This window comes from Molossus molossus, unplaced genomic scaffold (genome assembly GCF_014108415.1).
Source record: "Molossus molossus isolate mMolMol1 unplaced genomic scaffold, mMolMol1.p scaffold_m16_p_3, whole genome shotgun sequence".
NCBI classification, from domain to species: Eukaryota; Metazoa; Chordata; class Mammalia; order Chiroptera; family Molossidae; genus Molossus; species Molossus molossus.
The window spans coordinates 72958355-72985835 of NW_023425366.1; the positions used below are offsets into that span (position 1 = coordinate 72958355).

At 37.2% G+C, this 27481-nt stretch overlaps 1 protein-coding gene across 6 annotated transcripts in view; it reads left to right on the plus strand.

Moving 5' to 3' along the window:
• PAM (peptidylglycine alpha-amidating monooxygenase) overlaps positions 1 to 27481 on the plus strand; it is a 164496-nt gene that overhangs the window by 39273 nt on the left and 97742 nt on the right. For all 6 annotated transcript variants that reach the window (XM_036279562.1, XM_036279563.1, XM_036279564.1 and 3 more), the window contains exons 3-4: positions 3483 to 3540; positions 18111 to 18198. In XM_036279562.1, coding sequence (XP_036135455.1) covers positions 3483 to 3540; positions 18111 to 18198 — 146 coding nt within the window. The remainder of the gene's footprint in view (positions 1 to 3482; positions 3541 to 18110; positions 18199 to 27481) is intronic.

Genomic DNA, 27481 nt, shown 5'->3' on the forward strand with positions numbered 1-27481 from the left:
CCTATTCATGGAGTAACTAGGAGAAGAAAATGAACGCGAAAAGAACGTTACTCATCGTCAGCCTGAGGAAGACAGAACTTGCCCTGCTTTATCTTGGAGAGTTGGCTTCTCCAGTTATACCATGTAAATGACCTTTATTCGCTTCTCTTTGTGGATCTTGAGCTCTCAACTTAATCCTAGAAACCAAGCTATGGGACCAGAGTACTCCAGACCAAATCCCTGGTAGCTTTACAGTGGCAGACAAAAGAACAAAGTACCTTTAGCTGTTCTCTGTTCTATTGAACTGTGTGGTCTTCGGCGCTTTCAGCGGAAGGCTAATTATTGATTTGATACACACTGTATTTTTCCATGGGCTTATTTTTAGAAAAAAAAAGTTTCACTTCCTTTTTTCTTCTAACACAATTATTCTTTATCTTGGAAAATGGCTCATAAATAAAATCATAAATCGGAGTATGACGGTGCATGGTAGACCATTGATGCAGTGCCTAATATAGACTTTGCTCTCCCAAAATAATTTTGCAGGAGACTGGTTATTTTAAAGAGGATCACCTTTATCTTTTCTTATCCTTCTTCTTCTTCACCCAAGGATATGTGTTTATTGACTTTAGAGAGAGGAAGGGAGACAGAGAGAGAAACATTGATTGGTTGCCTTCCATATATGCCCCAGCCGAGGATTGAACCTGCAGCCTGGGTATGTGCCCTGAGAGGGAATCGAACCTGAGACCTTTCGGTGTATGGGAGAATGCTCCAACCAACTGAGCCTCACTGGCCAGGGCTGCTGCTTATTTTTCTTCTTTTCTCATCTTTAAACTGGCTTTAACATAACAGTAAAGAAACCATTGAAATCTGAACACATTCTCATAATAGAAAAGTTATAAACCAAGAAATACAAATCGTTTGAAGAAAGACATTCCTACATTATTCTGTTATTTTAAATTGCTTAGCTGATTATAAGAGCAAGAATTACAATATGGATCAGATCAAGTTTCAATATAAATAGTTTTCTTTGTTTTGTATATGTAACCAATATTGTGCTTAGTTGGTTTTTCTTTTAGCAGAAGAATCCACTTGCTGAATTTCTTATTTCTTTATGCCTATAACTTGTCTATTCCAAAAACAACTTGAGGTGGCTTATAATAACATCAAAGATAAAATAAAACCAAAATTTATTAGTCCAAAATTAAAAGAACTTCTGTTTGGTTTCCATTACATTACAACCCTTGTATTTTTTCTTGTTATGAATATATACTTCACTACTCTAAATTTACTTTTTAAATATTTGCCTTTAAGTCATTAGTTGCTCACATTGCTTTGAATGATCCGGAACACATTAGTCAGACTACTGATGTTCAGATCCCAGCTCCTGCACTTGTTAATGTTAAAGATAAACTTAGGTGGTCACCAAAGTGGTAAGGACAGATTTCTTCAATGTTAACTATTGCAGTAGGGAGGAGGGTCCAAAGTTGTGAACTGAACTCAACTTCGCTGAAACAAAGGACAGGAGACCTTTTAAAGGCTGGGGGTGTTAAGAGAAAGGGAATGAGGGATGTTAGGGGATTGGTCCATATGACCAGGCCATCTGGGTTTGTTGATTGGCATTTAACCAGAGGAAAAGCAAACTTCTCTTATCTTTATGACAGGAATCAGTGATATAAGTTAGAGCAAGGCATTCACTGGCTGAGAATCAGAACAGAATTACTTCCTTGAATGTGAGAAGACTGTTCTGGGTGGTAACTGCGCTAAGAAGGGGGTTCAGAAGCCTGTCTGCCTCTTGTCAGGTTTTGGTTAGAACAGACAGTAAAGTTACTTAACCTTGATTTGCCTCAGTCCCCTCATGTCTAAAATGGGGATAATGATATTACCTCTATCACAAGAATGTGTTTTGATGTATTAAAAGAGTTAATATGTGCAAAGTGTTTTTAGAACAGTGCTGGCACATACTAAGCGCTCAATAAATGTTTTTATTCTGAGCGTCTTTAAAATGGAGTTCATAATAGTATCTGTCTGTCATATTGGATTGTTTTATTTATTAAATGATATACTACAAGTAAAACATTGAGAACCATGCCTGGCACATTGTAAGCATTCAATAACTGTTGGCTAGAAATAATAATGGTAACAACAACAGCTATAATACCCACTGAATATCTTCCAGTAGTGATATTACTCATAGCTGAGGAGGAGCAAATAGAAAAGAATCTTGAGCTTATTATTTTTTGTTGGAACAGAGTAGGAATATTTTGTAAATTAGTCATTCAGAGGTTGGAAAATATTTATGAGCAGTCTTGTACGTGATTGTGAAATCTTTGAGCATTATTTTGCCAGTGTATTTCCTGGGTTTTGTATACACAGTTCGCATCTCCAGAATTTATGTGGTTTATCCTCCTTACTGTGAACACTTCCCAGTACATTTCCTTCTTAGCAAAATAAAAGTGAATTGAAATAATTATAAAATCTTTGTAAGAAATTAACCAGTTTGCTCAAATGAGAAAAAAATGGCATACACAAGAGTAGAAATGAGTACTGGATCATAGTTCTGTAATTTTTCAAATTATCATATGCCCGTTTGATGTGTATTTGAACTTCCTTGAGTTCCAACACAAAAATAAGTGGTACAAATTCCACACTTTTTTGGCGCTAAGTAGGTTAAGAGAAACCTACAAATGATCTTTCTTCGTGTCTGTGTAGTCTCTTGATCCAGCACTGTGCAATGATAATCCATGAAGTATGAATTATTAAATGAGTTAAGTCTGTGTTTGTATTGGGTATATCAGCAACCATAGCACATATTTCACTGCAGATCGATTTCCGTTAAGGAAGTGGAATGCATAGATCAAAAGAAGCTCATTCTCTTTAAATTTCAATTTTTATGACTAAAGATTCTTGATGTTAATATATTTGATAGTGGAAAAATAGCCATTTTTAGGTAAAAGACCAATAACTGGAAAAGAAAGAATAATTGTGTTAATGCTGATTTATTTAATAAACTACATAAAAATTTTAAAGTAAGGAAAAACAACCAAATATAATATTATATGTTAAGACGCACTTTTACTCATTGTACTTCTCTAATTAACCTTTTGGGCAATTGCAAAGTGATTCAGGAAATTAAATCTTTAAGTATGCAAATAGTAAATATGGTCAAAAATCAGCTTCTCCCATTTTAAAACCAACTGCATTAAATTGCATCACTCTTCATATAAACATCTAAAATGTTACCTTTTAACTGTGACATACTGGAACAATTGCTCATGAAAATTGGTTTTATAAATAGGATTTGAAGAGTCTTAGAAAAATGTTTAGACTACCTAAGTTCTGGATTTCACTCCTCCATTAACCTGGCACCCAGGGTGTGGCAAGCAATTTTACCTGACAGGTCCAGCAGTTCTTTTTTAGTTATATAACTATTCTTTGACAAGTTATTATTTCTGCTTTACTAGCAGCAATTTAATTTGAATTTTGTATCTTTTTTTCTTTAATAGTCTGATACATACTTCTGCATGTCAGTGCGTTTGCCAACGGATGAGGAAGCCTTCGTGAGTAAGTAATAATTGGATGGGGGGGCAGTTGTCAGTTGAAGGGAGGGCAAGTTATTTAAAATCAGTGAAAGGTTCTCTTTGATGGTTATGAGCATATTAATCTTTTACTGTCAGTTTTTAAAATGCATTTATCATGCCTAATGCAGAAACAAACTAGAGAGAACCACTGAGAGATAAGATTACAAACTGTATCTGGAGAGATGCATGAGTAATAGTAGCTAAGGGGTTGCATGCAGATGTCAATGGCTGCCAATACCATGTGGTCTCATTTGTATTGTATTGGCTTTCTGTCTGTGGCTGGATGCTTAATTCTGCTCCACTCAACAGACTGTTTATTTACTTGCTGGGTCATGCTGTAAATCGAATGCACTTAGAATCAACGTTGGAGAATGTAATATTTTGCCTGTTAGTTAGACAGGTGGATAGGAAGGAAGGAAGGAGTGACTGAAAGAAGAGAAGTAGGGATGGTGGGAGGTGGAAGGAGCATTGTTCTTATTGTCTCTATTACAGAATAAGAGGAGTCTTAAATGACAAGCCCTTCCCTGACTGGATCTTCGAATCAGATAGGAAAAGTGACAAAGCACCTTCTGTTTTCATCTCGGTTGTTTTCATTTAAACCTGCCTTATGGCAGACTTTTAACTGTTTAGGGAAGAGGTGTGATTGGCAAATTATTCATGGATTTGTTTTTTTCTCCTTCACTTTTCTGGTTTGAAATGTTGATTTTGGAGAGAAAGTGATGATAATGAGAGTTGTACTTTGGTCCCTTGAAACTAATCTTCAAGTGGGCTGTCTGAAACAGCTATTATGCGGATTCTACAATGTGTTCAGTAGCCTTGGGGCCATCTGAGGATGAATTTTCATGAGGTGCTTCTCACAGGAATGTGCATTATAGACCTGTAAAGCCAGAGCAATGTGCCTTTATCTATTTATTTTTACATACTCTGGTGGTAATCACAACAGAAAATATACCTATATCAATACTCTCTAAACAGAGTTTCCTCTGTAGTTGGAAACCAGAGGTTGGGAAGTTGAGCATTGCCTGATTGCTGTTACTCTGTGTAATAGTTAAAACATTACCAAGGAAAAAGTACGGACAGGGCTCCCAGATCCTGAACTTTAACTTTGAAGACAGAAAAATAATTTAGGTTCCTAACTGTAGTATGTGGAGCAACACCAAATGTGATTTAGAATATGAATTCGTCATTAAAATGGCAACATTAAAGATTTCCTCAAGTTCATATTCCCATGTGGGGCAGCCTAGGAGAAAATAGTAATTACTCACAAAAGGAATTTTACATGAAGCTTTTTCCTTACTAGTTTTGTTTTCTTTGTGCAAGTTCAGAAATAGTCTTGCTTCCTCCTGTTTCACCTTTGCTTTGAATAGGAGGCCACTGTACAATCTGTGTTAATATGAAGGCCGTGTTTCACAACGGTACTCCAGACCTCACTGACAGGTTCCTGGTTTGTTTCTGGAGGTTGGCGGTGGTATATGCTCTCAGAGCTGCTGTAAGAACTATGAATATATATCCTGGGATGTGTTACTGCTCTCTTAATATTAATGTGTTTACTGTTACATAATATAAAATTGAAAAGTACAAGTGAATATAAGTTAAGAAAAATATTGACAGGAGACACATAAAGGGCTATATTAGAACCAGGGTACTAAACATTTAGTTAGAGGTAACTCTTTTCTAAGATTAAACTGTTCCCAGTTCTAAGGTCCTTGAAGGAACTTTTAAGATAAATAAGTTCACTGTTTCTTCTCTTTATTGCTGGGAGGAGTGTGTGAATATGAAAGATTTTGTCACCTTTCAACACAGTTGATTCATTTTCAGTGTGAGTCCTTTAATGTACTGTTTGTGGTTGCCATCATTTGCATAATCCAGCAACCACAGAAATTTACGTCTAGGCAAAATTAGAACTGGAAAATTGAAAACCAAGGAGAAATACCAAAAATTATTTATATAAGGGATTAGGTAAAGGAACTTTTGCATGTAGTATCGCATTAATTCTTAGGATAACCCTGAAGTTACTCCCATTTTATAGTTAGAGAAATAGAGACAGGAACATCAGTGTCTTTGATTTAGTTGGGTGCTAGGATGATGGTTTATATGGAATCCTTGTTCCTGTGACCAGCCATCGTCCACCGATAGCCTGACAGACACTAAGCTGCTGAAAGTTAAGCATGTTTAAACCATTTTACCCAAGAGGAAACATTCAGAGAGGTTAAGGAACATGCCCAAGCTTTTTATAGCTATGTGCTACCCTACTTCTACGCCGTCTCAATCCTGACAGGTTGGGTGTGGGGATAGTGGTACAGTAGAGGGAAGAAAGAAAAGAAGCTGTCAAGTGGATAGATAAAGCTAAAATACAGCAACAGCACATCTCTGCCTTCTTCACATCAAATACAATTATTCTTTTATTCCCTTACCTTCACTCCCTACTGGTCACAAACACTCTGGTCATTTTGGCCAAAAAGTAAGTAAACCTTAAACCATCCTAGGAAAGAAAACCCAGTACACATGAAATTTTAAAGGTTTGCAAGTGGAAGGGGGCTTGTGCGTTTAGGATGTATGTTGGCAGGGTGATCATACATAGCTCTTCCAGACTCCCAAAGTGAACGTTTGGCAGTGCTAACCAAGGCTTTGTCATGAGGGAAGCCTTTCTGTGGGTTGTCCCAAATTCTAGGTTGCAGGGTATCTTGTCCTCATAAAGGAAGACTTGTAAAGACCTGTAATACTTTGTTTATTCTTTTCTTATGACACTTTTATCATTTTATACCTTTTGCTTTTATTAGCTACGCCTTTTAAATTTTTGAATGCCAGCTGGATCTACGCCACAGGCTACGTAGGGCCTCAGTAATTGCTCGCTTACTACATGAGGGAACACTGAGAACGTGTTTTGTTTGTTTGGCCACTTTCTAAGGCAACATATTGAATAGTAGCCAATTTTCCTCTGTGCCTTAAATTATACTCTTGTTTGAATATAAGCTAATAAGTGTTTTGTAAGAAAAGCCACTTGTTCATAAATTCTGCTGTGTGCCAGTTGTTGGACAAGGCAACAGGGAGGTGAGGTACAATACAAATTCAAGGAAATCACAGCCTGGCAGAATTCAAGAAAGCAAGACTACAAACGTCAGGACATATGAAAAGGGTTTTCTCCTGTACTTTGAAGATTTCTGAAGAAAAATAATAATAACAAAAGAAAGAGTACAATTCACATCATTTACTAAGACTAAAACAGTGTCTTGATGGTGTTAAAAGCCAAAGTTGCACTTGAATAAATCATAAATTGGGCTTTACGCTTGAGTGTCTAATTAGGTAACTCATTTTAGACAAACATACTTCTTAATTTTGAGACTACCCCATCATAGCTGTCATGGAATTTATATGTGCATATGCCTGTCATATTTACATATGAGCACACACAACATTTGATGTGTTTATTTGTCTGCATTGAATTATTAAATGTGAATTAAAGTAGGCGTTTGGGGAAATACTAGACTGAAGATAAGTATAATTTTTATATTTTGAACAAAATCACCGCTCTCCCTAGAGCACTGCTTTTGTTTATTGTTTTACTAAGAAATCTCAGAATCGGAATGGGTAAAGGTATGATAAAATCTGCATTTGACCACTGAACTGTGATGCTGTCTAAAAGGTGTTTTACAGACACTCAGAGGAATTGGTTCTGACAGCAGCCCATTCAGCCAGGAAATTTGACTGTCATCGTTATCCACTTGCTTTCCTTCACATGGATGACCAGTAAATAAATGTGTCTTTTCCTTAGTGAATGATGGCAGGTCCCTATCTATCAAATTGCACTATACAAATGAGATAGAAGCCATTGAGTTTAGAAACAGATGAAATTAATCTAATGATTCATTGCTTTTTGTTTTCCTGGGCTTCTCTCTTGAATGTAGAACAATTTCTGCTGCAGAATTGCACTGTTAGACTTGAATATATCCAAATGTGACCTTTCTTAAACAAAGCACATGTTCAGGTGATGCTGGGATACTTCAAAAACTGCGGAACAACCTATTTCTGATCATGTTTATGGGTTACTACATAGGGTGACTATAAAGTTCAAGGTCTGGCATGGTTGCAGTGCTCATATATTTACATTTTATGGCTTTGACAGCAGTAAATGAAAGTGTGCGTGTGTGTGTGTGTGTGTGTGTGTGTGTGTAAGTCCCCATCCCCATGCAATCCCTCTGTCACCTTTTCTTCTAATTAGTTGACTACACACCCTTGCTTTTCTCACTTAGGATTTTCTGCAACATGAGTAATGTGGCCTGTGTCTCCAACATGACCGTTGGGTACCTCCCAGCAGGCACCCTAGGAAGCTGTTCTAGTTTCTTAGTGAAAGCTAGTTGAAGAGAGCTGACATAGCATGAGTAAGATACTCTAACTAAGGTCTCTGACAAGTGGACAAAACCTAATTTGCTCGGTCATTAACATGAAGGAGAAGCTGCTGCTATGGACCCTGCCTCAGAGTTTGTTTGTTTGTTTTTTTGTTTTTACCAAATTGTACCTTTATTTCTAATTAATGGGTTGAAAATGGGATATGATGTTTGTTTGTTCTTTTAATTATTTTTTTATTAATTTGTTTTTGTTACAGATGTTTCTCTTTCTTCCACCATTAACACCCTCCTCCCCATTCCCCCCGCCCCATCCCCAGCTTTGCTCTCTGTGTCTATTGATCATGCGTACATGCATATAAGTGCTGCGGTGTATCTCTTCCTCCCCTAACACCTCCCTCTGAGGTTTGTCAGTCTGTACCCCACCTCTATGTCTCTGGGTCAGTTTTGTTCATCAGTTTGTTTTGTTCATTATATTCCACAAATAAGTGAGATCATGTGTTATTTGTCTTTCTCTGCTTGGCTTATTTCACTCAGCATAATATTCTCCAAGTCCCTCCATGTCATCTCAAAGGATAAGAGATCTTTCTTTCTTACAGCTGCATAGTATTCCATTGTATACATGTACCATAGCTTTTTTATCCACTCATCTACTGATGGACACTTGGGTTGTTTCTAGATCTTAGCTATTGTAAATAGTGCTGCTATGAACATAGGGGTACATATATTCTTTCTGATTAGTGTTTCAGGCTTCTTAGGGTATATTCCTAGAAGTGGGATCACTGGATCAAATGGCAGTTCAATTTTTAACTTTTTGAGGTAACACCATAGTGTTTTCCACAGTTGCTACACCAGTCTGCATTCCCACCAGCAGTGTACTAGAGTCCCCTTTTCTCTACACCCTCACCGACACTTGTTGTTTGATGATTTGTTGATGGCGGCCATTCTGACAGGTGTGAGGTGATACCTCATAGTTGTTTCAATTTGCATCTCTCTAATCTAGTGACGTTGAGCATTTTTGCATATGTCTCTTGGCCATTTGTATGTCCTGTTTGGAGAGGTGTCTATTCAACTCCTCTGCCCATTTTATAATTGGGTTCTTTGTCTTCCTTTTGTTGAGTTGTATGAGCACTCTATATATTTTGGAAATTAACTCCTTAATGATGTATCATTGGCAATTATGGCCTCGGATATAGTGGGTTCTCTTTCCATTTTGATGATTGTTTCTTTTGCTGTGCAGAAGCTTTTTAGTTTAATGTAGTCCCATGGGTTCATTTTTTCCTTTGTTTCTGTTGCCTTAGGTGATGTATCAGTGAAAATTCTTCTGCGTATGATGTCTGAAATTTTGTTGCCTGCATTGTCTTCTAGATTTTTTATGGATTCACGAGTTACATTTAAGTCTTTTATCCATTTTGAGTTTATTCTTGTGTATGGTGTAAGTTGGTAGTCTAGCTTCATTTTTTGCAAATAGCTGTCCAATTTTCCCAACACCATTTATTAAAGAGGCTGTCTTGACTCCACTCTATGCTCTTGTCACCTTGTCAAATATTAATTGAGCATATTGTCTTGGGTCAATTTCTGGGTTCTCTGTTCTGTTCCATTGATCTATCTGCTTGTTCTTGTGCCAGTACCAGGCTGTTTTGATTACAATGGCTTTGTAGTATAACCTGATATCTGGTAAATGGGATCCCTCCTACTTTGTTCTTCTTTTTCAAGATTGCTGTGCTATTTGGGGTCTTTTTTGGTTCCGTATAAACTTTTGGAGTATTTGTTCTAGTTCTGTTAAATATGTCATTGGTATATTGATGGGGATCACATTGAATCTACAGATTGCTTTGGATAGTATGGACATTTTAATGATGTCATTTCTTCCAATCCATGAACAAGGTATATGCTTCCACTTTTTTATATCTTCATTTCTTCTTTCAATGACCTGTAGTTTTCTGTGAAGAGATCCTTTACTTCTTTGATTAAGTTTATTTCTAGGTATCTTAATTTTTTTTTTTTTTTTTCTGCAATGGTAAATGGTATTGTTTTTTTAGTTTCTCTTTCTGTGAGTTCATCATTGGTGTATAAGAATGTCATCGATTTCTTGATGTTAATTTTGTATCCTGCTACTTTGCCAAATTCATTTATCAACTCAAATAGATTTTTGATGGAGTCTTTAGGGTTTTCTATGTACAATATCATGTTTTCTGCAAAGAATTACAGTTTAACTTCCTCCTTTACAATTTGGATCCCCTTTATTTTTTCTTCATGTCTAATTGCTGTGGCTAAAACTTCCAGTACTATGTTAAATAAGAGTGGCAAACGTGGGCATCCCTGTCTTGTTCCCGCAGAGTATTTCTTAAATGTCCTCTATCTTTTGGTCACACAAATGGTCATGTTTCCAACTTGACCGTCAACAAACCTCAAGGTTTTCTCAGGTAATAAAAAAAGGGAAGGGAAGGAAGTAGGAATCATTTTACTATATTTTATAAAGCTGAGATTTAGGAATGTCTTTAACTAGATACATCTAGAGATTATCAAAACTTAACTGATGGATGTTAACTGGACTTATTGTGGTGTTGATTTTATAATATATACAGATATTGAATCATTATGTTGTACACCTGAAACAATGATAATGTTATATGCCAATTACATCTCAATAAAAAAATAAATGTATATATACAAGAAAGTAATTGACATACAGACATAGTTGTTTTAATGCAGTAATATTAAAATGCCAGCAATACTCCTACCCTCTGTAAAATGTCCAATTCAGAAAGCCCAGGTTTGACTAAGAGCTGATGTGCAAACGTCCTTCAGTGGCATGGGGTTTGGGGCACTTTGACAGTCATTCTGAAATAGCCACTTCAGCTGTTTCAGTGAGGGACTTCTATAAAGATCAGTATGGGTTTTTCTAGTCAGAAAAAATTTTATGAGAGAGCTAGGCAAGATTTGACCTGGATCGGGGAAGGTGGTCTATTTGGATCTGCAGAGGGGAGGAGAATATTTCAGCGGCCAATGAGATGAGCATTGGGCAGGAGCATGAGCCTCAATGCTTGCTAGCTGCATGGCCTCAGGCTCATCTGTGCAAGGGAAAAGAGACCAGACTCCTGTGGTCGTTGTGAGAAGTAAATGAGCCTGGCACAGAGTAAGCCTCAGTAAATGTTAGTGGTTCTGGCAGTTCAGAGAGGTGGGCTGCCTGGTGTGGGGGCAGAACGGAGGTTGGGGGCTGTGGTGTGAGAGACGTGGTGGGCTGGCACGCTGGGGCAGTATCATGCGTGACCTGAAAAGGCAAGGAGGAGGATGTGCACTTGATTCCAGAGAAAAATTAATAGGGAGCTGTTACAGGAGTGACATTACAAAAACTGAGCTTAGTGAAGCTTATACTATTTTATCTTGTGTAGCCTGGCTAATAAAGTGTATTTTATTGATTATTTAGTCAGTTCTGGCATGTACCAAAAAGTTCACTTTTAAAAGGTATATCATCTAGAAGCCTAATTCTTTTCTGTGCTAAAATTCCTTCATTCAGAGGTGAGGATTATTTCATTTTTAATTTGTGTTCAATGTATAGGCTTGCTCAGGTATCTCATTTCTTGGACAATTTGGCAACAGTAGCTTAAAGTCCTTGTAAACCACATTGAGGATGCTTTCTGAATGTATATCATTGTCCATGCTAGTGAGAGTTAATGACAATTTCTCTGTTCAATTTTCTGATTAGAATGTTCAAGCAAAAGGTCTTTATGTCAATGTGGGATTGCTTTATGGACATGTGGGAAGCTGGCAGAAGCTAATATAATCTGCCATTGCTGTGGGTTTTTAAAATGCTGCCAAATGGACTATACTGCTGTGAGCTTTACATTTCTCTGAACCTTTTGGTTCAACGGCAAGATGACAAACATTAAAGTTGATCATATCCCACACTTAAATTACACTTTAGAGCATTATCTTCAGTTCCTATCAATGGTTTTTGAAGTATAATCTTTATTTCTTGGAACTAAAGAAATGTTTATGTGAGGATACTAAAATTGGGGCCCGAACATTTTTTTCACTGTAACAACTCTTTTACGTTATTGTTTCTTGAAACTTATACCTCTCTATCCTCTCAATATTGAAACAACTCTAAAGGATTAACTAATTTTTACCTTCAGAAACTCTTTCTGTATACTTATTTTCAAAGAAAGCTTGTTTTTACTCTTTGTCCTATGTATTTAAAAGAGCAAGGTAGTCCAAGTTAACCAGGATGAATTTACTGAATCCTCAGCATGCTCACACAGTACAGTATCTTCAGCCACTAAAAATGTTGATTGTGGCAGAGTCGCCTATTATTCATCTGTGAAACTTTTCAAAGATACACTTTCCTAGAATGACCTCAGGAGATTTAAATAAAATATTGATTAAGGAAGAGGCAGGACTGATCTAGCATTGACCCTAGGCACCTGTATTTTTTTTTTCTTTATTGATTTTTAGAGAGAGGTAAACAGAGGGAGAGATAGAAACACTGATAAGAGAGAACATCGATTGGCTGCCTCCTGCATGCCCCCACTGGGGATTGGGCCCACAACCTGGGCATGTGCCCTGATAGGGAATCGAACTAGTGACCTTTTGGTGCATGGGTCAATGCTCAACCACTGAGCCACACTGGCAAGGCAAGGCACCTGTATTTTGAACAAGGTAATACTGATGCACAGAACCAAGTGAAAAGTACTATTGAAGAAAATTGTTTAGTAACATGTAAAAAATAGCCACAATATGCAAAATAAACTGTTTATTGTGTATAATATGATTCCACTTGGAGGAAAACATAAACAGAGTTCACAATAATTATCTCTAATGATACATACAGACAGCAATTCAAGAATGCCTAAGTTCTGGAGATCCAAACTTGCATTTACAAATCAGTTCTTTTTTGTTCAATAGGTTCATTATCTATAGTCTATAGTATTCCTTTTCTGCATATCTTCAGCTAAAGAGGGTGTTCCAGCCATTGTCAGTGGTAATTTATAGTTGGTTTATATGTACATGGATATCTCACTAATTGTTCATTCTTTCACTTGGCTGTATATGTTCTTCAAAGTCTTTCTACGTCCTAGGTCTGGTAGATATGTCAACATTTGACATGCAGGCCCGGATATCCTTTTGGAAAGCAAAAATAGAAAGCCAAGTGCTAAATGAAATTCTTTCTTAGGTCACATTCTTCATGTATTTTATGGCCCTGATTGTAGTCTGATGTTAGCTAAAAGAAGCCATAAATCCCCAACAACCTCATGCAGTTAGAACAAATTTTGCTTAGAACTCCAGAAAATAGACCTAGTTATCTCTTTGCTCAATATGTCACCCACACACATACTTTCAAGTCTTTCATTTCAGATGGCATTATCTTTTGAGAACTCCTTCAGCCTATGTACTGTGTGTCATTGTATTTCCTTTAATTAATGCGCGTGAGTCACTATTTGTGGAGTTTTAGTCCTTCAGAAGAATTTGGGTCCCAGGACTTATTCACACTTATTTGCCTCTGAAATTTTCCTTGATCTTCTACAGCAGGCAATCTGAACTGCTAACACCCCTTGAGACTGAAGTAACATTTTCACTTAAGCAACTGTCATCTTATTATTGTGTTAGAAGAGTCGGTGGCACTTTTAATCTTATCAGATATAACATTCCCTCGCATTCGCACGTGACTGTATTTTTGCCTGTTTGTCACCAGGGCTGCCTTTGTTTATTCTGCCTGTCAGAATTGCACACTTAAATGTAGTGGTTTTCATTATTAGCCTCTCGTTCTCTTCCTCTTGGATCCTTTATTTCTTTGGTGTATGATGGGAAAATAAGAAGGAAGTGGGATTTCTTTTAAGATGTGACTTTAGAATATTTTTCCACATTCTATTTTTTGCAGTGCTGAAATCTCCAGCCTACGTAGTGGACCTCATTGTTATTCACCAGGGTTGGGGTCTTGTTTTGTACAGCCAGGCATAGTAAGTAGGAATGGGGCCAACCTAAGAAATGAACCTGTCAGCCAGTCTTTTCCCAGTTGACCCCTCCCCACCACTGGTAGCAGGCCCTTCAGTGAAATTGTCTAAGTCCTGCTTTATTTTATGGCATCCACTGTTTGTTTTAGATTTACATCTTGATATGACATTCTTTTTGCTGGAGGTATTTTTCATTTCAGCTTGCAATGAATTGTATTTTGAGCTATAACAATACCAATACATCAATATACTCTTTAGTTAGGTATGAAAAAGTTGGTCAGGTGCTTGTTTTCACTCTGTACTAATAATTTACTTAGCATTTAAATTACATCTTGAATTTCTGAAGGAATGTATGAGTCAGTGAGAGTGTTCATGAAAGGGAACTCTGAGGGATGTTCTTTTACTACCACTTAAAGATATTGATCTGTTTCTGTGGGAGGAACTTTCCTCTACTCTCAAGGTTGTTTGGCTGATCTAATAATCAAATAGACATGAGACAGATTAACAAGAGAAAATAACCAAATTTAATTATATATATATATCACCACCATATATAGAGTCAGAGACCCTACATGCATGAGGGGTTCATAGAAGAAAGGGAAAATGGATACATAAGACATTCTGAGCTAGGGAGGAGGGAATACAATTGGGGCTTCAGAGAGTTATTTCAGGGAGACCACATGGTCAGCAATTATTAGTTTGCCTTGCCATACACATAGGTAAAAAGTCATTTCTGGTGATAATCCTCGTCATTAGGCCAGGCTCCTGATTTAAATTCTAGCTAGGTAAGGAGGGGAGCAGACATTTCTTTGAGCGTGCAGGGTCTCAGTTGCCTTTAGCTCAGAATAATCCCCATACCACTGAGGCACATCTTGGAGTGGCTTGTTCTGAACCTCTACATTTCTCATTATAAAAACTAAAATTAGACACATATCTAGTAAGTGGCTCCAAAAATAGTATGTTAGAAGGAGAAAAAAGTCAGAAAATGGTGGGAGATGTTATACTTTGAATAATTTTTGCCCTTTACTTCACAAAGGGCAGTTAGAAGATTGCCTTGCATAAGAGGGGCCCCGGCCAAACATTTAACTTTCCTGCCCAGTGAAAAGCCACAGGGATTGTATGTTGTCTTCATTGTCTATTCCTCTCTCAACAGATCTCCTCTCTGTTCTTACCTGAGTCTTTGCTTATTAAGATTTATTTTATAGGCCTGGCCAGTGTTGCTCAGTGGATTGAGCATCGTCCCATGGACTGAGAGGTGCCAGTTCGATTCCAGACTGGGCACATGCTCAGGTTTTGGGCTCAATCCCCAGTAGGGGGCATGCAGAAGGCAACTGATAGATGTGTCTTTCTCACATCGATGTTTCTATTTCTCTCTCCCTTCCTCTCGCTCTAAAAAAAATTCAATAAAAATGTATTCTTTAAAATATATATTCTTCATTTTATAAATTTAATGGTAGCTGACTGTTTTTTCAAATTTTGTTTGCCTTGTTTTTCAGTAGTTCACACAGTGTGTTAATATAAAAAAAGACACTGTTGGGGTCTCCTGCACAGATCCTGACAGCTCAGGGCTTTATCTAAAACTTATTCTGAGCCTTCTCTATGGTTCTTACTTTCCTTTTTGGTGCTTTTGTCCACCCTCCTGGCTTCAAGATTCAATTTTTGAGTGATTTCCAAATGTGCAATTCTCTGGTCTCTTTCTTGAATAGAAGTCACACAATTCTAATATTCTGCAGGATATTTTCACCTGGATTTTTAGCTGACACCTCAAACTCACATTCTTTTGCATCCAACAGATTTTTAAAAATTAAATCTATTGTGGTGACATTGGTTAATAACATTATATAATTTTTGGGTATATAGGATTGTAATTCAGCATCTGTGTACTCTATTGCATGCTCTCTACCTGAAGTCTAGTTTCTTTCTGTTACCATAATTTGGCCCTGCCTATACCCACTTCACCCTCTTCCTGCCCCCTTCTCCTCTAGTAACTACCATTCTGTATTGATTTGTTTGTTTGTTACTTTTTGTTTTATAGTCTACATGTAAGTGAAATGATACAGTTTTTGTCCTTTCCCATCTGACTTATTTCACTTGGCATAATATTCTCAAGATCCATCCATGTTGTCACAAATAGCAATATTTAATCTTATTTTATGGCTAAATAGTATTCTGTGATATATATATCTATATATATCTATAGATCTATATATCTATATAGATATATATAGATATATAAATAGATAGATAGATAGAGAGATATATATCTATATAGATATATAGATATATAGATAGATATATAGATATATACATAGAGAGAGAGAGACATGTGTCTTTTTTATCCAGTCATTTGTTAGTGGGTGCTTAGGCTGTTTCTGTGTCTTGGCTATTATAAATAATGGTGCAGTAAAAATAGTGTTACATATATCTTTATGAATTTAATTCTTGATAAAATTCACTTGGTCATGTTGGTTCAAAACAGAAATTCTCAGAATGATTAAATTTTAGGAAATCTGTTAATATAATTTACTCATAATAATAGAATCTAAGGGAGATAGGAACCATATGATCATCTACATAGGTTCTGAAAAAGCAGAGGAGCCCGCCTCTTGTTTGACAAACCCTTCATTGATTGGCAGAGAGATATTTATATTAAAAAAAAAAATAGGAGGCAGATACATACAATCAGACCCAAATTTTATAGATGTTTATGGAGTGATATAAGCCATTTGATAAAAATGAATAACATAAAGTGTATCACATACCAAAATAAATTTAAAGTGAATAAAAGACAAGTGCAGACCAGATACTCCCACCTCAGGGTTTTTTCAGTTTTCCTTCTGCCAGAAATGATCCCTGAGATGTTTATGGGAGAGAGGAAGGAGAGCCTGCCTTCAGCGTGAGAGTGTCTATGGAGATAGAATCCCTTTTGCTTTCTCTTTCTCTTGGTAACAAACTAAGGCTTGGTAACAATATGATTTTCTATGATTTGCGAACTGTTATAACTTCCAATTGATTCTTTCCTTCCTAGTATCTTCTTCAATCTCCTAGGCTTACTGTGTTCTTTTGTAATAGAAAACAAAGCCTCAGGTTACATCAAGTCCATTTTCCAGCCATCCTCTGTTCGTTTTTTAAATGGGGGTATAAAAATCTTAAGATTTTTTTTCCTAGGCTTTAAATTCTTATTTTCACGGCAGTAAATGAAAGGCTTTTTATTTTCCCTGAAAGTTGTAATTCAACATCTCATAGTAGGTGGCCTGTGTTTTCTAATCAGCCACACTTTGGAAGTCACGGTGCTATAGTAGAACATTTTTTATTTTATAAATACTCATATCTCAGATACATATTTTAGCAATACAGGATGCTTTATTAATTTTATCAAACAGACAAAAAGAGCTAAAAGATGCAGTTCTATACACACTTGAGACTTAAGATAATTTTAGGCTATTTAGCATTTGTATGTGTAAAGGCGGCTTGTAAGCTGCCGCTTGGGACAACATTTTGAATGCAGAGGAAAGGAGATGAGCCCAACCCAAACCAGGACTGGGAACCCGTGCTTAATATTGATTATACATAATCGTACACTTAGCTTTGATTTACTTCCTTTGTTTTAATGTCTTTCCACCACTATTATGAAGAGAAAAAGAGAAATGACCTTGCATGTCAGTATCCCTTTAACAAGTGCATGGTGCTCATCCTGCACAGTAATCTCCGTATTTTTGTAAAGATAAATTTTTCACTTTTCTAGTAAATTGTTTCTCTAGATCACATCCTAGTGATTATTGTTGTTTTAAGATGGCATCACGCTTGTATTCTGAGTCCTTTGGCTCATGTTTGACCACTCACTGTGGTTTCTGGTGTAGTGTTGTGCATTGTTTCATGGTATTCAGCATTCTGCTGAAGTCGGAGGAAACGTATTGTAAATCCATGGCTTGGAGCTTTAATTTTATGCTCACATTATGTTCCCATCACTTTAAATGGGGTCTTCGTTAAAAAGTGTGTGGGTATAGGTGTAGTTTCAAGCTACTAGTTAATTATTTTCTTTTTGTTATGTAACAGTTTACTATCATACTAAATTAAATGATCAAATCATGCCCATCTTAAGGAATAAGACAGTTTATACAACCAGGACATTCTCTCCTAAGAGCGTCAAAACATCTTTGTTATACAGCTATTTGAACTGTTGAATAGTCTCTTGTGACATTTGAACGCAGAAGTGTAACTTGTATTCACATTCATGTATTACTTTCTCTTAACAGTTGACTTCAAACCTCATGCCAGCATGGATACTGTCCATCATATGTTACTTTTTGGATGCAATATGCCTTCGTCCACTGGAAGCTACTGGTAAGGGATAGGGGGCCCATAGTACAAAGGGGTGTAGAAAATGTGTGTTTTTAATAAGTACAAAGTGCGTTTACATATTTTACAGCTGATTAATATATAAGCAGAATATTTCCTTTTTGGAAAAGAACATTGTTCTTTTGCATCAGGTAGTTCTCATGTTTTGATTATCACAGTCATTTAGTCTGCTCTGGAGCACATCCATCAGTCTTTGACATTGACTTAATATATATATGTCTGTTGTCAGAGAGAGTGTGTAAAGGTATATATACAACTTGAAAAGAAAGATTAAAAATTTAAATAATAGATACTCTGATGTTTTTTTTTGTTTTGTTTTTTTAAGTTTGTGATTCAACCCAAAGAGCACACTGGTTGTATTCATTGAGCGCTCTTTCATCCCAGACACCATGCTGGGTAATCTGTGTACACCATTTCATTATATCCCAGCGTCTTGCAAAGCAGATGTTATATATTACCCCCACTTTACAGACAGGAGCCAGCTCAGAGATTCAGTAACCTGCTCAAGGAAACATAGCTGGTTAGTGTCAGACCAGGATTGAACCCTAGGTTGTCTAGTTCCAAATCCAGTTATTTATTTTTCAGCCCACTGGGTCTCATTTATTCAAGTAGCTGTTGCAGTTTTATAATTTATTTTAATCACTGTGGTGAGCCTTAATATCATGTCATGAACAATCAATAAGCATCTATTAAATGCTTGTTATATGCAGCAGATGCTATGGGAGGTTCTAAGATAAATAGATATGTTTTCTACCATCAGAAGCTTACAGCATAATTATGGCTTGAGATCTTTCCGTTAATTTTGTTTTTTGGGGAGTAAGATCAGTGGACTTTGAAAATAGCTGTGCATTTTAAGCCTCATATTTTGCACCAATAGCAAGAATCACTCTTACTTATTTAACAGTACAGAATGACTAGTGTGTCCTCCTTTGCATTGGGAAGGGATCCTTTTTGTGGTCTTGTTTATGCATAATCCTATAGACGATTAGACTTTTCTCTGTGTATGCTAATACTCCTTAGGCTAGTGCAAGGCACACTGCAACTGCTGTCTAGTCATTTTTATAATAAGCAATTGTTATACATATTTGGAACTGTTAAAGCACAGGGCAATTAGTGGAACTCTCCATGGACCAAGTAACATCAAAGCATTTGTTAATAGGCTTAAGTATTTGATGAGAGGGGCGTATCACATAGGAACCCACTCACATGACTAGGTTTATATTAAAATGGAGTGAATAAATCACAATTAATACCCTTTGATATCAACATTCCAGTTTTTGCTCTTCACTAAATTTTTGTAAATAAAATTTTGGAATTAAAAGATTATTCTCTGATAGCTTTTCTGAATTTTATTCAGCAAATCACATCCTTTGATTTTTATGTTTTGAAACTAAGTCCTCTGAAATTAGCAAAATTTACCTTTGGATTAAAATGATTAAGAATAGCCGGAAAGGATGTGAATTTAAAAATCTGCTTTAGTTTCACCTTGGTTGAAGAGAATGAGTAAAAAGATAAAACGTCATGCCCAGCCAGTGTGGCTCAGTGGTTGAGCATTGACCCATGCACCAAGAAGTCGCCGGTTCGATTTCTGGTCAGGGCACATGCCCAGGTTGTGAGCCTGATCCCCATTGGGGGCATGCAGGAGGCAGCAGTGTTTCTGTCTCTCTCTCCCTCTCCCTTCCTCTCTCTCTCAAATCAATAAAAAAAAATTTTTTTAATCAATAAAGAAAAAAAGTTTAAAAAAAGATGAAATGTCACTATGGTTCTAAATATTAAGGAAAAATATATTAAATGAACTAAGCCTAATTCAGTGTTCTCATGTTAAGGGAATTTCAGAGCCAACACATTATTTTGGCTATTTAAAAAAATATATTCATATTTTTTAATACACTATTTTGCTATTGTATATGCAAAGGACGTCTAAGTTGGGGAAAGAGAATTCAAAGAAAAATGTAAATGAAAGTGAAAACAGTAACTTTGAGTAACGTAATGGCCACATGTATTATTTTGCTCAAAAGAGTAATGAAGTCACTGGCTAGATTCCCTGGACACATTACCCATCCCATGTGGGCTGGTCCCAGCTCCTTCATATTATCAAGAGATTCTCACTTGATCATTTAGAGAACTCCTCTATGTTCTAAAATTCCATAGGTCTATGAATATAAGTTGCTTGCAAATGCTGAGCCAGATTGGAAAGGCATCATTATTAGGAGCTGGAGATGTGTGCACTGGTTGAATCTCCTCGAGCAAGCAATCTACTGCGCTTAGCCGTTCAGTTGCATCATTAAGTAATTGGAATTCTTAATGACATTATACCCATATCATTTTAAATAGATTTTTAAAATCTGTCTGGCAGCCCATATTTCCACTCAATCTCTAGGCTGGTTATAATTGACTTTATAACCATAAAACAAGGACAGTAATCGATGCTGTTATTCATCTTCTTTTAACCAAGCCCAAAGTGTTCCTCTAACATTGAAAAGTAGGCTCTCTCTGTTGTCTGTTCAATGTGAAAACTGGGAGATACGCATTAAGTAAAACTGTTCCGGTGACTCTGACTTCCGCAACCCAGCCTTACTCTCCATTTAAAGATGGGATAGATTTTTTTACCGCCCCCCCCCCCCCAATATTTAGCAAAATCCATTGATCTTTAAGGAATTAGAGCTCACAGGATGTTTCACGGGATGAACTCAGTTGCTTCACAAAAACATCCTCTGTTCCCTACCCCCAATGCTACACAGGCTCAGCCCTGGAAACAGCGGCTGTTTTCCAGCTGCTTAGCCTCTTATCTGTCCCACCTGAATTATAATACTAATAACAAAAATCTATCACTGTCAAAAGCCCTGCATTATTTTTCTAAAATATTTAAGTTGTGGAATTTATCACACTCATTTTACAGATGCAAACCTATTTGTCAGTTGCTCTAAGAGACACACGGTACTTAAAAGATTTCCAAACTTTCACATATATTTTTGGTGATTATACCTATAATGGTTTTTGAAGCTTAAGAATATCAAGAACCTATTCATGCTCTAGTGGAAACTTTATGGGACTACAAAGGTGTTTTAGTAAACGAAGACAAAGCTAATATTAGGATATTTTAACACTAAAACATCAAGCTAGGGTTTCCTCTCTCTACCGTTGGTTAGATAGGGTTTCCTTGTATTCACTTGACTGTTCTATTTTCATTGACAGCAGGTTGGCAAATAGGGCTTTGTCTCTAATAAAGTAAACATTTCTCCCTGAAATTATGAAGTTATAATTCCTCCCCTGTCTTTAGGCGGCACTTTTAATATCAAGGCAAAGAGCTATTCTGATGATGTTTCACTGTTGCACTGCCCTCCTTTGCTCTTTGTAATTGCCTCTTCTACTGTTCATTAAAATATATTTACAGTTATATTAAGTTTACGTGAAAATAGTAGACACAGCATGAAGCAGTTTTCATTATGTAGTCATTTTAATTTTAGCGTGTTTTTTTTTTCCACTACACATATTCCAGTCTTTTGTGTCTCATTCCAAATTAGCAGCTCACACTGGTAATGTGTCTAGTTAATTATATGCATGTGCATTTAAATTGCATACATTGATGTGAACCTTTTAATATACTGTGGGGTGGTCCCTTAATAGTTAGAGTGGGCCTGGTGCTCAGTTGTGAATTTACATACCTCTCGAGGATGCAGATAAGGACCAGATGGCAGAAAAGCAGCAGCTCTGCTGGCCCGTGTAAAGAGGCAGCAGTACCTGTCAGAGGCACCTCTCCTACCTTCTTTCCCAGGCTTTTGAAGGAAACAACATATCTGGAGACCAACAGAAAGTAACAGCACCAGGATTGGAGCAAGCACAGCAATAGCATGATTTGTTGGACTTGATTTGTGTTTGCAGACTTAATTCAAAGCATAGCCTTGAGTTTCTCAGATTTGTTGGCTAAATAACCATAGGTGAGCAGATTTGGGGCTTTTCGGGGTCAGTAAGGAAATGAGGTGGTGAAAACTGAGTCATTTAGATATAAAAATTTTATTATTGCTCTCCACTAAAAAATGGCAAATCTTAGGAAATCCTGGAAATTGAAATACTGCATTTATCTATTCTATGAATATTTTCTCTGCTTTTTTTTATTCTAATGATTAAAAAAAAATTTAAATAATGAGTGGTTAGCTACAGAGAGTTCCAGGATTTGAAAGTCATGATATTTTCTTCCTATAAATTGTTCTGGGATTGGGAATAATCCTGGAGCACTGTCTTTGTGAAGTGAGATGGTATAGGCTGTGCACCTGTGTCCTGCTGAGCAGAGCACTTAGGCTTAAAGCAATTTATGACTACCCAGCCCACCATTGTGTTCATAATATTCCATGATTAAAGTGAACAGGCTTCTTATGTATTCTGCTTTGTACTTTGGTGTGATCTTCTATGCAGAGCTAAAATTATGTTTAGCCTTAGCAGTTAATTTTTTATTTGAAAACTATTTCTAATGACACTTATTATGACCAACTGCTCTTTACAAAACAAACTGGGCTTCGATAGGTTGTTTGATCTCTTTTGAAGAGAAGAATCCTAGCTGGTTAAATGAGGCTATTTCTAGTTGTTCTAACTTGGAATCACTCTCCAGCTAAAGCAGTAGGGCTTTACCATCCTATGAAGCTTTAGCTTCAATCCCTTTCAACTGTTTCTATTTATTAACCACCTGCGGTGTCTTTTTAAATGCCTGTATCTCCACAGGGTTACAGATGCTTATGAGGGGAAAGAGAAAATAGCTAAAAGATATACGTAAATACTGTATATAGAGAGAAGCCTGTATGTGAAACACCCTGCTTGGTCACTCATTTAAATGACTGTTTTTTAGGATGATGTTACTAAAGCCCCCTTGATGGCAATGGTCCTTTGACTGAGTATGGTATTTGCATGTACTGCCTTCACGCACCCTCTGCATATCCCAGCTCCGTGTCATCTGGACACGATGCAGCAAGACTCGCCTTGTGATGCAGCAAGACTCGCCGTGTGCCTTCTGCAATGCCCCCTTTGTTTCTCCGTAACAAACTTCTAAAGTTAAACGTACATAGCATCCTTGTCAGTTTAAATAAAAATGATACAATCTCCAAAGTCTACTCTTTTCCTTGTTCTGAGCACTGTAAAATGTGTCTTTGAGTGTAGTAGCCAAGTTTAGACACAAATTTTGGTAGGCTAAAATTAGTTGTACTCGTTTCCTTATTCTACTTTAATATTGTAATGGACTCGTATTATGTTGCATATCAGGATAGTATAAAAGATCGTCATTAAAATACACTTGACATCTTGTCCTAACTTCTAGTCACCAATGATCGTATTTCTTGGCTAATTTTTAGGTGCTTGGATTAGAGGTGTTGATAGGGGTTCCTTAGCAACTGACCAGTTCCTAGTAGACTAGTGTCAACTTTAATAAAATAGAATGTCATGGATGTCCATTTGGACAGTTTCAACAGAAACATACAGCACATTATTTTGAACTTTATTTTTTCCTCTCAAGACTAGTATTTTTGTTAAACAGACTAGCAGTATTATAGCATAATACTCTCACATTTAATATTTAACATTTAACATCTAACATCTAACACAGAGCCAGAACTTGGAAACCAGAGCGTCTTTGGTTCAAATCTCAGCTCTACTACTTGATCATTTGAATAAATATTATTCATATTATTCAATGTGTATTGGGCTGTTTCCTCATCTGTGAAATGGAGATATTAATCCTGCCTTCTTGAGCCATTATGAAGAGTGAGGGGACACAAGGAATGTGCCAGGCATTAGAAGTACTTAATAAGTGGTAGCTATTATCTTGATTCATTTATTAATAAAATAGTTATTTGCTATCCACAATGTGCAAGCACTTTGTTAGGCACTCAGAGCTTGGTGAGGACAAAACAGACACACTCTGCTCTTGTGGACTTTATTGCTTCTCTTGTTTCATGGGGGTTATGGATATTGTGGCCCTGTTTATTAGGCTGGTGCTTATAAATCATGCCCTTGTTCAGCTTTCCCATCAAGTGTCCTGATCATTACTATGTCGACACATACCCATTGCACTGAAATTGGCATAGGGTTTGTCTGAATTGGGAAAGATGTGCTGTGGGTTTGCAGAACAGTTAATGAATTTGCATACCTGACTCACTGGATGCAATTTTGAAACATGAGGACATGCTATATATGCCATTGATTTTATGTTATGTTTCTTAAAGAAACATCTAACTTTGGATTCATTTTCCTGTGGTTCTGTTAGAGATTTAATGTGTTAAAATTAGAATTGAAGGCCATAGAGGCTTAACATGAGGGCCTGACAATTTTATTAATTTTTTTTTAACCAAAAGAAGAAATGAGTTCATCTGTTTGGATCTTCCCTGAGTAACCTTGGATTTTAAGTAGCTTTTAACAGATACAACCAGAGAGTATTTTAACAGTCAACCGGGTTTTATTTGGATAATTCAAAATGACAGGCTAGCACTTTTCAGTTCTTGGCATAGTCTGAAAGTATTCATGCCATCTGAATGGTTTCCCCATGGATTAGAGGTGAAAGGTTCTACAGCAAAAGTTCAAGAAGCCAGAATGGTTTTATTTTCAAATGTTAATTCTCATCGGTTTTTGTTTTTTTTTTTTGCAATGAATACTAGGAAATCACAGGGGAGCTATGTGAATCTTTTCACAATTAATTGGCTTAATCTGGAGGAGCCTTTAGGAAAAGCTGCTATCAGAATAAGGAGCTTGGTTGATGAGGCCTGAAATTACAGCTGCCATTGATCAAGGGTTGGTTACACTGCTTCCTAACCTTACGACTCTTCTTATTAACAAGGAGAGTGAAAGTCCTATTTTGGTAGGTCATTTTTTGGAGAGCCAAAATATGCAATATCAACTTTATCTTGTCGGTCCTTTTATGTGGAGACAATATGATGCTGTTTTCATTTAGAACGGGAAATGGAAATTGGAAGAGGTGCAAGGATTTCCTCTCTGTGCCCTTTGCCGCTCTCTGTGCCGCCCGTTCTAGAATCCCCGCTCCCGGCCGCTTGCTCTCCCTGCGCCTCAGGCCTCTCGTTGTTTTACAATGGGTTTCCACATCCCAGCTCCGTCCAGTGAGTCAGTCTTGAGTTTAGTATATTCTTTAAAAAATCAAAAACAAGATTTTTTAAAAAATCAAACCAAAATTTGCTTTTGAAGCTCTTCCTTACCAGAACTGATAAGGGAATTCAATATAAAGTCATTGTCTTTTGGTGGATAAATCAGAAAGACTTACGTAGAATTTTATTTTAGAATTGTATGCACACATTGCAGTGTAGTTCAGATGTGATGGTCATCAAAGCTTACCTTCATATAATACCTATCTCTGCCTACAAATCATTCTCACAAATTGAGATAAAATAAAAGGAAGTGTGATGGCCAGAGGTTTGAATCATGACTCGATGGTGTGACCTTTGGCAGTTGCTTAAACTCTCTGAGCTTGTTCGGCTGTAAAGTATAACCTACTGGCAATATTCTTGCGAGAGTGAATGTAAGCTTGTTTGTACAAAATACCAGGCAAGTAATAATTTAAATTTATTGTTATTTAATACTTTAGTTAAAACTTCTTAAATTTAAAAAGATGTCTTTACACTTGACAGTACATTAAAACTTAGGTCAACTCAATTCTTTAAGTATTTGTATCTGAAAAGCTTAAATCGTACTTAGCAGTTAACGTCTCCAAACATTTCTTGAGTAGACGCTAAATGCCAGGCAGGGTTGTAGTGTTGGGACTTTAGGGTAAAGAAATGACCCCACGCTTCGGTATGCACAGCCTATTGAAGAGGAGATAAATAAAGTGATTCTTAGGATGAATGCTACAGTTAAAGAATGGAAGTTGCATGGGGCGGAAATCAGGGAAGGCTTCCCCGAGGAGGAAGAGTTGACCAGAATCTCGAAGGAGAAGGCGAGTAGGACAAGTTTGTCAGGCAGAGAGCTGGGGAAGCTGTTCTCCAGGCCAAGGGAACCGTGGAGAAGAGAGGGACTAGAAACTGGCAGCCACTTGGCATGACTAAAAAATTTTTATTTTTTCTGGAGCTATAACAAGGTCCCAGATCACGAAAAGCCTTATGCTACAATGTTTGGGTTTTATTTTGATATTATTCTTGGGAAGCATTTGAAAGATTCTCTGCCAGCAAGTGACATAGTCAAATGTGTTGCTTAAAAAAATTTACTAAACCAGTTTTCCCTATTATATTTCATTCTAGTTCTTACTAGTCACACACTGAATTGATGTCCATATCAGAGGAAATAATTGTCTTGTTCGGCCTAAGACTGTCATCACGTTGATGTTAGGCCCTGTGCATTGATGATCTTTGCTGAAAGCTATGAAAATTGTCACGCAGATCTTTAAATTGTAGCAGCCGACCGCAGTGAGACACAAAGTTCATCACATCTGACAATCTCATTTTTAAAAGCATTATCGCCTGAAGCCGAGTGCTTTTGGGCACTGTCCAGTACCCTTCGCCTTTTAGCACACTTGGCACAAGGACGTCACAGACATTTGTTCCAACGCACAGGTCTCACGTGGTAAGGTAATGATCCTTCACCGTGAGTATATTGTTCTTGACAGTAAGCAGTGAGAAACCACTGGTTGATGTGTTTCACATGGCACATTACCCACTTTCTTTCTGCAGCCTGATTTACAGAAGCAAGAATATTTGCTGAACATAACCTTCTGAGGACCTCCTTGTTCCTGGCCCCTCAGAGCCCTTTATTCAGACAGGGAACAGTGGGCTGGGCTTGCTGGCTCCGCTTTCTCCTCACTCCTGGCAGCAGACATGTTAGGGGTCCCTTCCTCCGGGCACAAAGTTCTCCCCAGTGGTTTTCTCATTTGTGACCCGGCTGTTCTTCAGGTTTCCAGCCTCAGTTTCTCACCTCTAGGAGTCACCACGGTCTTCCCTTGCTTACCCTCTGGGCCAAGGGCTGTGCTCATTTTCTCCTGTGAGCCAGCATCCTGCCCGAGAACCTGTTTATCCTTGTCCTTGATAGTCCTCCAGCCTTTCAGATCTGCCTGAACTGACTCTGACTTTGCTTGGTGCTAATTTCTCAAAACACAAATTTATAAAAGCAGCATAAGGATATCACCTAACAGTGTTTTGAACAAATCCAGGTCGATAACAGAACAAACTAATGTAATGAGGACAAAACAAAAACAAAAAACTGTGTGGTTTGGAGTCAGACAGTTTACCACTTACGAGATTGGATCTACCAGTGAAGGTACCAACATGCTAGTTACAGCCGAGTGCCC